A 13406-nucleotide genomic window follows, 5' to 3' on the forward strand; every position below is an offset into this window, starting at 1 on the left:
AATTCCAGCCTCTCCAGTGGCTTCCCCGTCTCCTTCGGTCCTCCCCATCACCATCATCCTTTCTTCCCCATGTCCTTCCTCCTTCCAGCCTGCTGACTCCTGCCCTTTTCTCTTCCCCCTTGGCCCCCCTTGTGGTCTCTCTGGGGGCCAGAAAGGCGATGAGTCAGCCCTGAGACAGAAGCAACCCTTCCCCCAAGCGGGGCCACCCCTCCCCTCAGGCCTGAGTAGTGAGGACAAGCCAGGCTGAGTCCCCAGTGAAGGGGCAAGACTCAGAACCCCGTGGAGCAAAGCAGAGGACACTTGGACAAGCCCTGAGGCAGGGCGTGGCCATCTTGACCCCTGGGATGTCCTCCTTCTCTTGGCCTTGGGTCAGCTCAGGGGCCAGTTCAGTTTCGTAAATGGGATAAGAGGTGACCAGAGTACGTGTTCCAAAAGTGGTCCCGTGAAGAGAGCGTAAGGTGTCGCCAAACCATGGCTGGCCAAGGGGGCTGGGCGGCCCAAGGCAGAAAGGGCTGGAGGGGAACTGGGCCCTTCTCTAGAATCTCTGCCGGGCTGAGGAGGCGGCTCTGTGGGGACGGAGAGGCTGTTTTCCGCTCCATATAAGGAAGAACTTTGCAACAGAGCTGCGCAGAGAAGGAACGGGAGGCCGCAACAGTGAGTGAAGTCCTGTCCCCGGAGGTGGGCGGAGTTGGATGGATCTGGGTCTGAATCCCGCCTTGCCAGGCTCTAGGACTCTAGGAACATTGGTGTCTCCAAGCCTCTGTCTCTCCATCTGTGAAATGGTGTTGATAATGGCAGCCCCGTAGCAGGCTGTGCTGAAGGTTCACCAAGGTGACGGCGTATAGAGGACTCAGCAGGGTGGTGGGCACGGACAGTGCTCCGAATGGATGCTGCACACCCTGGACCCAGGAGGAAGTTGGCTGGGAAACTCAAGATAGCTCGTGCATCTTGGGATTGGAGGGCTGTCTGAGGTTGGGCCCATCCAAGAGTCAGACCCAGATCCATGCAACTCCCAACCCTTGGCTCTTAAACGAGACCATCAGCCTCTTGGCATGTCACAGGAGGAGGCTGTAAAGGTCACCCACCCCACCACGAACAGGTGGGGAAAATGAGGCCCAGAGCGGGCAGTCCACCCGCCAAGGTTGCATGAAGCCCAAAGAGGGCAGTCACCCAGCCAAGGTCTCATGGCAAACCAGTGTCCGAGCAGGACCCAGATCCCTGAAGACTTGACCTGGGGCCCTGGATTCTGCACTCAGAGCTGCCTCCTCATGCTGTGTGCTGACATAAGCACCGGGCACCCCGTGGGCCCCTGGGGCACCCCCCACATACCACCTACCTATCTACTCCAAGTCCTCTACTCACACTAAAACCCACAAGGCAGGTGTGGGGAAGAGAAGGCAGCAGAGGAGCCCACAAGGTGGGTTATTCATCCCTAACTCACCTCACTCCCTTGTTCACACCTGCTGAACCTACAGGATGGGGTCCAACCCCTCAGACCCCCAACCTGTCCCCACCTGGGTCCTCTTCCAGGCATCAGTATTTCCGGAACTCACCTTGGTCTTCTCCCCACCTGCCTCTTTGTACATAGCGCCCTCTCCCCCAGAGACATCCTTTCCCTGAATCTCATCTCCCCCTGGCTGCCTGCCCCGTTCTCCAAGGCCTGTCCCACCCACGCCAAGCCACCTCCTCCAAGCAGACTCCCTTCCCTGCCAGCCAGAAAAGATCCCTCCACTTCTGGCCCCCCACAGCCTTCTGGCCTGGCCCTCCCAGTGCCTGACTGCACCAGAAGTAGTCTTTTATGTAGGGAGGCAGGGAGGCTAAGTGGTGGAGGCCACAGGCTCTGGGGTGCAAGGCAACTGGGACTCTTGGGCGGGTCCTTCAACCTTGCTGAGCCTGCTTCCTTACTGTAAAATGCTGACTGCTCTAGTCCCTGCCTCTAGATTGTTTTGAGGGTAAGATAAGATGATTCCATGGGTTTACAAAATGGCTTTTAAAAAACCAGCCTCTGCCATTGACCGGCTGTAGACTAGGGCAACTGTCTCAACCTCTCAGAACCTCAGCTTCCAACTCTGTAAAATGGGGTAGTGATACTACCCACATGCCGTGGCTGTTGAGGTCAGTAAATGAGGGGATGTAGGTAACATGCTTCGTAACAATGCCCCTAAAACCGCCATCACTCGCTGAGCACTCAGGGTGACAGGCAGTGCACTAAACGTCAACGTGCAGACTTGATTAATAATCATATTAAATGACGAGGACGATGATGGTCAGGCCTTCCCCTCCACTAACTTACCTGCCACCTGACAGAGACACAGGCCTGGCCCCATGATACCCTCTCTGTGTCCCTGGAAGCCCCCAGCTGGGACAAGTTCCCATGTTCATGCTCTCCCCAACGGCCACGGCTCTCCCCGTAGCATCTCTCTCTCTGTGATCCACGCCCTCACTTCCGTGGCTATTCGATTAGCAACCGTCCAGCTCACTAGACAGAGACTTCTACGAGGGCAAAACCTCAGAGGCTCCGAGTCTTGGCTCACCCAGCCACTGACACTGGCATACAGCAGGCGCCCATTAAAGGGCTGTTGGTTCAATGACTGGCTGACAGACGAATTCGTATTCACGGGGCTGAAGGGTGGATCCACACAGCCTGGGGGCACTGCCCCAGGGTCTGGCTCACTTGGGTGCCTGGCCGCCCCCCAGCCCTGCCCAGGCTCACCTGCTTGTACTTGTACAAAAGCAACAGGAGTAGCAGCAGCAGCAAGGCCGTGACGGACATGCAGGCCACCAGCACCGGCGTGAAGAGGGGCTCATCAAGGGGCTGCGTGTAGGCTCCTGGAAAGGGTGGGGCAGAGGAATGAGCAGCAGAAAGGGCCTTTGAGACCACCTGCTCCCCACTGGAACAGGCCAGTTGCCTGGAACTCAGTAGGTGCCCAATAAATGCTTACTGACTGAACAAGGAGTCCTCTCAGCGGGAAGCCCGTAGACCCTCCCCCAGCCGGGGGCAGGGAGGACCACCTCTCTAGCACTGCTCGTGACCAGCTCCAAACCCTGCCCAGACTCGCAGGCTCTGTGGCCAGCGGAGCCCCTCAGGTCACGCAGCCCACCCACTGCCCGTGCAAGGAGCCTCTGCAGCAGCCTGGCCTGGGGCTCAGCCATGACTTGCACCCTCCCCCAGTGTGGAGACTTACCACCTACACCTCTGGCCAGCTCGGATGGAAAGACCTTCTAGAGGTTAGACTGAAATCTGCCTCCCCAGCATTTCCCTGCAGCTTCCCCAAGTGCCCTTTGGGACCACACAGCCCTTCTGGGAGTCTGAAAGCCAGGTTCACGGACCCGGGGTCTCCTCTTCCCAGATCAACAGCCCTAGTTCCCTTGATGTGTTTGGAAGGACATAATTTCCACGTCCTGGCCCAGATCAGCAGCATGAGTCTGAGGCCCAGCCTCAGCTCTGCCACTTAGGAGGTGTGACAGTTGAACCTGTGACTTGTCTCTAAGCCTCAGGTTCAGCACGCCCCAGGGGGGAAGGAAGACTGGACTAACCTCCTAGGGGTGTGCGAGTTCACTGAAATAATGCCTGCAAAGGGCTTAGCGTGATGCCTGGCGCAGTGTGAGCCTTCAAGAAAATGTTGGCTTTATTATTTGTGATATACGACCACCAGCTGCAAGACAGAGCAGCCGAGGCAGCGGCATGTGGAATCGGGCCTCAGCCCCACCTGCTCCAAGGCCAGCAGCTGGGGCACCTGCGGGCCCCCTGTGAGCCAGGCAGAGGCTCCCACTCTGTCCTCTCTGGGCCCAGAGAACCTCACCAGGGCCTGGCACACGGTGGGTGCTGAATCTGCTTTTTAGAGGCCTGAGGGTTCTGTGGGCCTGTGCAGCCCTGGGCCTCTCAGAATCAGAGAACTAACCCACATGCAGCCTTTGTGCAACGCAGAGAAAGATGCCTCTTCCTCTAGACGGATGATGCAGCTGTGTTAGTGATCCCCGCCCCGGACAGTGGCCCTGAATGGATAGGACTGTGTCTCTGGCAGGAAGGGAATCTGGGAGGGATGGAGAAGGCTGTCAAGGCCGGCCCTGGGATTGGGGGAGGGGGTGAGGGGACTGTTCATTTGTCGCCTGCTCACATCACCGGACTACGCTCCGGGGAGGCACTGCTCCCTGCACGAAGTGAGTCCCAAATACACACTCATGAACGAATGAGTCAGTTCAAGTGCAGGAATGTGAGGAGAGGGGCCAGATGCGGCTGTAGCTGCTTCAAGCTGCTTTCTCTCTGCATCTCACGTCTGCATCCCCTCTGCCCTTCTCCCCACTACTTGCAGCCCCACGGGTCCTAGACTCCCCCATCTCGCCGCTTCAGGAGAGCTTTGGTCAGGAGGGGCCCTGGAGTCACACGCAGAGAGCTAGAACTCGGTATGGCTGGGATCTGCTTGGCACTGGAACTCTGGCCCTTGGTTCCCAGGGGTGGGGCTGTGGGGCAGTTTCCTGGGCCTCCTTCCCATCTTGGCCTGGAGCAGGCGGGTCAAAGGCTCACCTACAGAGACAGGCCCGAAGGCCTGGGAGCTGTTCCCCAGGCTGTTGTAGGCCCTGCACTCGTACGTCCTGTTGTGTTCCAAGGTCCCAGTGGCCAGCAGGCTCTGGACGGTCACCTTGTGGAAGGGCTTTTGGCTCAGGACCTCAGGGTTTGGGTCATCCAGGACCAGCACTTGGGTCTTACCACATCTGGGAAGAACAGAATGTAGCTCAGAGTTTCAGGGTGCCCGGCCCCTGCCCCGGCCCCTGCGCCCAGGTGAGGAAGGCAACCAGAGCCCGCGTACCTGTTCGTGTGGCCCCTGCACTGCACCCACGTCACATTGGGCTGGGGGTACCCTGAGGCTTCACAGAGCAGGGTTTTAGAGCCGTTGATGAGGGTCCACGTGACCTCTACCTCTGGGGGGTCTGAGGCAGAGGGAGGGGCAAAGGAGGGAGGAGTCAGCCCCAGAGGCCCGCCTCCTGGCTTGACCACCCGACACTGAGTCTTCTCTCCACCAGCCCAGCCATCCCAGCAGCCTCAGGAACCCCATGTCCCCAGCCCCACTCCATCACTCACATAGAAGGGTGAGTTCAAAGGTCAGGGTCTCCTCTCCTCTGGCATTTCTGGCCTGGAAGGAGTAGTGGCCGGCCTCGAAGGGCTTCAGGCGAAGCAGGGTGAGGGTGGAGGTGTACCTGCATGAGAGGAGCAGGCCATCTGGGGTGAGGACAGTGGGCTCAGACAACCACCTTATAAGGGATTTATTTTTGGTAAAGTGTCCGGGGCACAAAGGTCTTGGCTGAACCAAGTACCCAGTCTGAGTGCCCCTGAGACACGCAAAAACCCCCAACCCGATTCCCTTAATTGCTTCTTTCATCCGTAAAGTGCTTTTGTTCTGAGGTTTAGTAGACGTGATGTCTGTAAAATGCCAACACTGGGAGGCACATCACAGGTCCCAATGAATGTACCTACTTTCACCACCATCACTGGGCTAAACAATCCTTGCTGAAGACGCTAGCACCCAGGTCAGCTTCCATCCCTAAAGCGCCAACCCTGCCAAGAGGGACCTTGAGAGGGGAGAGAGGCAGGATGTAGCCATGGGCTCCAGAGAACAGGGCTCAAGTCCTAATGTTGCCATTTCCTAGCTGTGTGACCTTAGACAAGTACTTAACCTCTCTGATCCTTTGCTTCCTTTTCTGTAAGGGTGACACTTACAGTAATTAATCCACACACTCAACCTAAGGACTAAAGGGATATATACTCAGAGTGCCTGATAGAGTGCCTGACTCATTGTAGGCACTTGTCTCTTTACTGGAAAATATCTGCAGCCATTACTAGACTAAACCCCATGGTATTCAGAGAGCAATCCTTGAGATAACTAACATCTCCTTCTTAAACTGAAAGAATTTAACTTTCTGCATGAGTCAAAATCACCATTATGAACACACCTATCACGTGGGCTGTTTGGTGCCCACGCTTATCTGCCCTGTGCTGAATGGCCCCAGATTACTATGTTTGAGGGCATCTCCCTGGTTCCTTTCCACAGTGTCCCTGTCGCTTACAGACCCCTGAAACCTATCCCTGGACCAGCCTCCTTCCAGGGGTCTGCAGACTCCAGATTCAGAACTTCTGCTTTAGACGAGGGGAAGCTAGAAATCCTGGCCGGAAAGGACAAGAAGGGAACTGGGAAGAGGAAGATAAGGACAAGGGAACATCCTTGTTGATTCTGATGATCGACAACACAAGAATCCAGGAATCAAAGAGGTTTGGGCTTCTGGAGCTAGGAAGAGAACTCCAGAGAATTTGGGAGTCGGAAGATGTCTAGGGATTATCTAGCCCAGGGATGGCAAACAGGTCTCCTCTCATGAGCCAGTTATGATGGAAATATAGCCTAGAGACTGTGTTGAGAAGGACTCTGAGGCTGCATCTGGCAGGATGGGTTCAAAAATGAATTAGGAAAGGGTTCAAAAATGAATTAGGGGGCTTCCCTGGTGGCACAGTGGTTGAGAGTCCGCCTCCCGATGCAGGGGACACGGGTTCGTGCCCTGGTCCGGGAAGATCCCACATGCCGCGGAGCGGCTGGGCCCGTGAGCCACGGCTGCTGAGCCTGCGCGTCCGGAGCCTGTGCTCCGCAACGGGAGAGGCCACAGCAGTGAGAGGCCCGCGTACCGCAAAAAAAAAAAAAAAAAAAAAAATCAATTAAGGGTCTCTGTCACGAGTGAGGGAGGGGAAGTTATCACACGCACACCACATATTTGCTGCCCTTGATGGAGCTGTACCCTCTCATTCAAATAGAACAGGGTAAAGAAATTATTATTTTCACACTTGGTATCAGTGTTCCTCCTTGGGGAAGAAACTCTCTTGTTTAGAAAACTACCTGGGGTTAGGTCACTTTGGATGAGGAAGTAAGACCCCGAGGACAGAGTCCACAGGAGACAAGAAAAAGAGATTTCTAAAATGTTGTGCATGTGGGATGAGCAGGATTCTGGGAGTGGAGAGACGGGAGGATGCAGAGTCACACGGCACTCTATAAGAAGAGCTCTGAGCCTGTGGAGAAGAGCACAGCTGGTGAGAAATTCTCAGGGGTGGATGACCACAGGCTTTTAAAGAACTTCTGATATATCTGTGACTGAGAGATGTTAACTCCCTCTATTCCCCAAACCTGTGTATATGGCAGATACGTCGTGCGATTGCTATTAGGTGTGTGACTATGAGTGGAAATCATGGGGGGGGGGTTGTCTTCTGCATTTGGATTAGTCACAAAAGAGGAGGCATAAGATCGAGACCTTGGGTGACCATCAGAATGCATGCCCCCAAGAAATGGTAGTTCTTGAAGAGGACATTGGATTTTCCAAGGATATAGGACAGAGGGATACACTAATTTGATCTACATCTCAGACGCTGATGACTGATATCGAGGTTCGACATAGTCAAGAAAAATGAGACCTAGAAACGGGAAAGGACTCGCTCCAGGTCACGCAACAAGGTTGAGATAGGACCCAAGTGTCCTGACTCCTGGCTGAACTGCTCCATCTGGCTGTGCGCTATGCGGATATGAGCTAATAGGTGATACCTGTATGTGCCCTTGTTGGTTACAAAATTGAGCTTGGGCTGGTGGCCAAGGAAGGGTCCCTGGTAGGTCCAGTTAAAACTTTGCAGGCTTGGGTAGGCCTCCACCTTGACTTTGAGTTCTATCTTCTCACCCACGGTCACCTCCTGGAGGAGGTTCTGCTCAGAGGTCAAGTTCAAGTAGGCACTGTCTGGAAAGCAGAATGCACAGAGATCTGGCATTAGTGGGAAGATACCCCAGTGTGTGTGTTCATTTAGCAATCCACCCATCGAGCCAGTCTTTCAGCTGGGCCCTCCCTGAGCACCTACCATGTGCCAGGCACACAGACTCCGCCCATAACCCAGACTTGCCCTCTCTCGTCTCTTTTCCCACCACCCCCAGGGCTCCAAACTCTTCTCTTCTTCACTGAGTTCCTGGGACAACTTGGGCAAATTCCTATTCTCCTTGGCACCTCTACATCTTTATTTATATAACGAAGAGATTGAATATATCTATGTTGTTATAACTTCATGGAAATTTTTCTAGCAGTTAAAAAAAAAGTCTGTTTTTTTTTTTCCCATACGCTCTCACCCATTTCCCCCTTTTTCTGTAGTAGTATAGTCAATGCAGCTTCCATATCCAGCTCTAAAGTGGGCACGTGATCCAGGCCAGCCAATCAGGGTAATCTGTCCCCTTGGGACCAGTGATTGATTTTGGGGCTAGGCATGTGAGTCCATGACTCTAATTTCCATGATTTTTGTTGGAACTCGAGGGAAAGAGAAGCTTTCATTCCACTGGGGTTTCCAAACTTGGTGCTGCCCCGCGAGAAAAAGAAAGAGCTAAGAGTTGGGAAGCAACAGATTCTTGTCTACACCTGAACACCTAAATCTAACGAAACCAGAAGCTCATATACATGGGGGTTTTGGCTATAATTCCTCTTTTGATTAGGCCAGTTTGAGTTGATTTCTAGTACCTATAACTGAAAGAGTCTTAGCTGGTTTCTTCTAAGTAAATGCATGAATTAAAATCAAGCTGCTCTGATTGAATTGTAGGCAAAGGAGAGGTGCAAAAACCCCCATCCGGGGCTTCCCTGGTGGCGCAGTGGTTGAGAGTCCGCCTGCCGATGCAGGGGACACGGGTTCGTGCCCCGGTCTGGGAAGATCCCACATGCTGCGGAGCGGCTGGGCCCGTGAGCCATGGCTGCTGAGCCTGCGCGTCGGGAACCTGTGCTCCGCAACGGGAGAGGCCACAACAGTGAGAGGCCCGCGTACCAGGGAAAAAAAAAAAACAAAAAAAACCCCCATCCATTCAGCCTCTCTTTGCCTCTCATGGAAGCTACTCTAATACCCTCTTAAAATCCCAAGGCTTTGCAAAAAGACCAGATGATCTCTCAGGGCTCCTCTTCTCACTCAATTCTATGAAATCTAAAATTCACTCTTCTACCCTGTGTTGTTCCTGCTCAAAAAGCTCCCTGTGATTCCCCATCACCTCCACTATTCAGCTTGGCATTCAAGGCTCTTCTCATTCAAGTCTTCCTATGCGCACCTAGCCACGTCCCCACTTCACACACACACACACACACACACAATTCTCCACCCATCTCGATGTTCTCATGTCCCCTGAACACACCACAGTCATTCCAACCTTGGATGTTGTGCTCAAGTCATTTCCTGCACCAGGAACCCCATATTCTTCCTCTCTTCTATTTAGATCCTTCTCATTCTCCAAGACTTGTACCCATTAGGGAGACTCCACCCATCCACTCCAGGCCAAAGGGAGCTCTCCTTCCTCTGGATTCCTGTTGCTTTTTTTTTTCTAATTGAGGTATAGTTGATGTACAATATTTGATAAGTTTCAGGTCTACAACAGAGCGCTTCACAATTTTTAAAAGTTTTACTCCATTTATAGTTATTATAAATTAGTAGCCATATTCCTTGTGTTGTACAACATATGCTTGTAGCTTATCTATTTTATACACAGTAGTTTGTGCCTCTTAATCCTCTCCCATCTTCTCTGTCCCCACTGGTAACCACTAGTTTGTGCTCTATATCTGTGAGACTGCTTCTTTTTTGTTATATTCATTCGTTTGTGGTACTTTTTTAGATTCCACATATAAGCGATATCATACAATGTTTGTCTTTCTCTGGCTTATTTCACTTAGCATGGTGCCCTCTGCTGCCCTTTGAGATGACACATTCATTAGGCACCACATCTACACTACTTCATGTATCTGGTTCCTCCTTTAGGTAGCTGTCTTCTCTCTCTGAGTTTGTGAGCTTTTAGGGCAAGGCTGTTTTCTTCTCTCTTCTCCCCTTAGCCAGCCAGCCAGCCAGCCAAACTCCAGCCACTTCCCACCACCTCCACCATTACCACCCTAATCAAGCCACCATCACCTCTAGCTCAGACCAGCAGTAGCCTCCTGTCTCCCTGCTTCTACCCTCATCTCCCTATAGACAGTCCTCAACAGAGCACCAGAAAGCCATGTTATATTTTGTTACCTCCAAGTCAGATGATGTCACCCCTTTGTTCAGACCCTCCAATGGCACCCCATCTCTCTCAAGAGGAAAAGCCCAAGTCCTCACCTTGGCCTACGGGGACCTTCCCCTTCACCTCTGACCTCAACTTCTACCGCTCTTCCTCTTGAGCTCCAGCCCAGTCACACTGGCTGACCTACTCCTTGCATGTGGTGAGCATGGACCTGCCTTAACAACATTGCTTGCCCTCTGCCTGAAGCTCTCTTCTCCAAGATTCTACATGGCTTGGTCCTTCACCCACCTCAAGTCTTTGCTCAAATGTCAGCTTCCCAGTAAGATCTTCCTTGATCCCCCCTCCCCGCCTCCCCTCGGGCTCCCATAACTTTTAACACACGAGGTGTGGCCAGACTGAAATGACTCAGAGCCTGTCCGCACCTTGAAGAAACTCCCCTTAGCTCTGGATTCTCAGCCCAGTGGCTGTTGCCGCCTCTCACCCAATCACTCTGTTCAAAGACCCGGGAGCCATCTTGGCTCCTTTATCCTTCACCCCTTCATCCCAGCAGTCACCAAGTCTGGTCCATCATCCCTCCGAAATCGTTCTGGATGACAGACTCTCCTGGGCCGCTGCCGTGGTCCAGCACCCTTTGCAATCTCTAGCCTGGACCACTGCATTAACCGCCCTCATGGGTCTCCAGGCTCTAGTCTCCCGTCCAATCCGCACGGCGTAGGGTTGAGCCTTCTCAAATAACATCTCCTCATGCACACTTAGCATTTACTGTATGCCAGGTCCTATTCTGGGTACTTCAAATATGTATATATATTCACATATTCATTTAATTCTCACAGCAATCCTATGAGACAGTTACTGTTAGCATCCGCATTTTGCAGATGGGGAAACAGAGTAAGGAACCTGCCTAAGTCATTGGTGGAGCCGGGTTGGAATGTGCCCCAGGAGTGTGGGTTCCTGACCACCACACAGTGGACCCTCTGTGCAATCTGATCTCATCGCTCTCCTCTTAACACATTTAATGACCTCCACCGGATACGATGCAAACTCCCCACCCAATTTGCCCTCGGATACTACCTTCAGCACTGCTTTCCTGTGACCACCCCCGCCTCCCCTTCATGTCCCTGCTGTTGTCAGCTTCTCTGGATGTCTCACATGCTCTTGCTCTCTTCGCCTTTGAGCCTTTGCATATGCTGTTCCCTCTGCCAGCAGTGCTGTTCCCCTTCCTTTTCCACCCCTCTGCCTGGCTAACCCACCTCCATTCTTCTGGTCCCAGCTTAGAGGCCACTTTGTCCAAGCCTTGGTTGGGGGTCTCGCTTGGTGTTCCCAGGACACCCCACACTTCCCCCATGACCGCACTGGGTGGTCATTGTCTGTTCACGTGTCCCTGTGATGTGGGTTTCCCAGGCATGGAGGAAGGAATGAATGAGTGAACAGTGAAGCCCAGGAGGAAGCTACTGGACACCAATCCCCAAACAGAACTAATGATGCTGGAATGAGATGCAGCCATGCACTGTGGGACCTCCAAGGCGGGAGGGAGGGATTCTGGGGCGGGGGGCGGGGGACCTGGGAGGGCTGTCAGTGTCGTGGCTCCTTAACCAGGCCCAGAAAAAGGGGATTCTAGCGAGCTGTTCTAACAATGTCTCCTCCTTCCCTGCCATCAGCTCCCTCTCTCTCAATCCCCTTATGCACCCCCTCACCCCAGGATCCCTGATGACCCTTCCCCACCACCCTGATGCTTACCTACCACCCAGAAGACCATGGAGGTGGAGTGGATGCCCCGGGCATTGGTGGCCATGCAAGTGTAGTTGCCAGCATCTTGGAAGTCTACGTGATCGAGGTTGAGGGTCAGGACTTTTTGATAACGGTTGTCATGGAAGTCGGATTGTTGAGAGATTGTGAGCTGCAGCCAGAAGGAATGGAAATGGTATACTGAGGTTGTTTAGGAATTAGAAAGATCTGGTTTCTAATTCTCAGCCTTTAAGAATTACTATCTGCTTCTCCTTGGGCAGGGACTGAACTCTGAGCCTCAGTTTCTTCATCTGCAAAATGGGACTGACATTGGCCCCACGCTCTTAGGGTTGTAGAGTAAGTGAGATGGAGCAGGCAAATGGCACAGGGCTAGCCTGGCACACGGTAGGCACAAGGAGGAAGGATGTTCTTAGAAGCAGCCGAATGCCATTTCCTCCTGAGAAAAGCCCCTCCCCGTCCTCTCTCCAGAGTTTTTCTGAAAGGATTCTTACATTCCTGGGCTTCAGAGGTGGCCTAGGAACCCCTTGCTAAGTCAGAAGTGAGCTGACATGTGGCTCTTGTCTACAGGCTGGGGCAAAGGTCATGGGTCAAGAGGGTGGAGTACTGCCTCCTCCCATCAACCCCCACAAGATTTAGTGGCACGAGCCCGAGTCCTGCTTCTGGATCAGCTACTGACTGGCAGTGAGATCTTGGGTGAGTCCACTCCCCTCTCTGGGCCTGGACCATGCCCTCAGCCCAGAGAGCCAGCTTGAGGTGGGGCTGGGGACTGCATCCTGCAGGGCCTGGCGTGTCAGAAGGATGGACAGACTCCCCAGGGACTGACCTTGGTGTCTCCGTGTTGGAGGAAGACATCAAAGTTGACATCAACGTCGCTGGCTGAGCATATGATCTGGGCAGCCTCTCCTTGAATCCGCACCAGCTCTGTAGGCTTCAGTGTCAAGGTCGGGGGTCCTGGGATGACTGAGGTCAGGGCAAGGGACCCATGAACATCCAGGCCAGAGCTGTCACTCTGCTTCCTGCCATGGGCCAGGCTCCCATCCCAAATCCTGGGAGGCAGCCCCGACGCCTCAGTTTTCCCCACGACAAGTCCTGTCTCCTAAATAGACCTTGAAAAGTCCCCTTTGCTCCATCACCAGCGCCTCTCCCCAGTCTCACCCTCATTCTCTGCTCTGGACCCCTTCAGGCACCTGGGAGGCCTCCCTCCTTCCTCGCCGCGGCCAAAGGGAGCTCTTCGCAATGAAAATTGGATCATGCCTCTCTCTCGTGACAATATTCAGTGGCTTCTCATCATCACTCTCAGAATAAAAGCCGAAGTCCCTCCCACCTCCCCAGGCCCCGCTCCCGACCCGTGGACACCTGCCACCCTCCACTCCCCCAGCTGCCCTTCCCACCGCACAGCCTTTCCCACCCAGCGACTCTGCACTTGCCCTTCCTTCCAGGAATGCCTTCTCCCACGCTTTGACTGCCTGCCTCTTCTCATCCTTCAGATCTTTAGCTCAGACATTCCTCGGAGAGGCCTCCTGTCACAGTTTCGCTGAATTAGCCTCATCCCCCACCCCCCCCCGCCCCATATTTCTTCACAATTGGTATTTACTGACTTTCTCTCCTGTCTGCCTCCCCGGT

General features: G+C 53.6%; 1 protein-coding gene across 1 annotated transcript in view; it reads right to left on the reverse strand.

Moving 5' to 3' along the window:
- Positions 1-13406, reverse strand: part of CSF1R (colony stimulating factor 1 receptor) — a 30151-nt gene that overhangs the window by 10406 nt on the left and 6339 nt on the right. Inside the window, exons 4-10 of the mRNA XM_065875600.1 lie at positions 12607-12743; positions 11775-11934; positions 7575-7761; positions 5081-5196; positions 4809-4929; positions 4526-4713; positions 2714-2829 (exon numbers count right to left, since the gene is read on the reverse strand). Of these exons, the coding sequence (XP_065731672.1) occupies positions 2714-2829; positions 4526-4713; positions 4809-4929; positions 5081-5196; positions 7575-7761; positions 11775-11934; positions 12607-12743 (1025 nt within the window). The remainder of the gene's footprint in view (positions 1-2713; positions 2830-4525; positions 4714-4808; positions 4930-5080; positions 5197-7574; positions 7762-11774; positions 11935-12606; positions 12744-13406) is intronic.

This window comes from Phocoena phocoena, chromosome 3 (genome assembly GCF_963924675.1).
Source record: "Phocoena phocoena chromosome 3, mPhoPho1.1, whole genome shotgun sequence".
Taxonomy (NCBI): domain Eukaryota; kingdom Metazoa; phylum Chordata; class Mammalia; order Artiodactyla; family Phocoenidae; genus Phocoena; species Phocoena phocoena.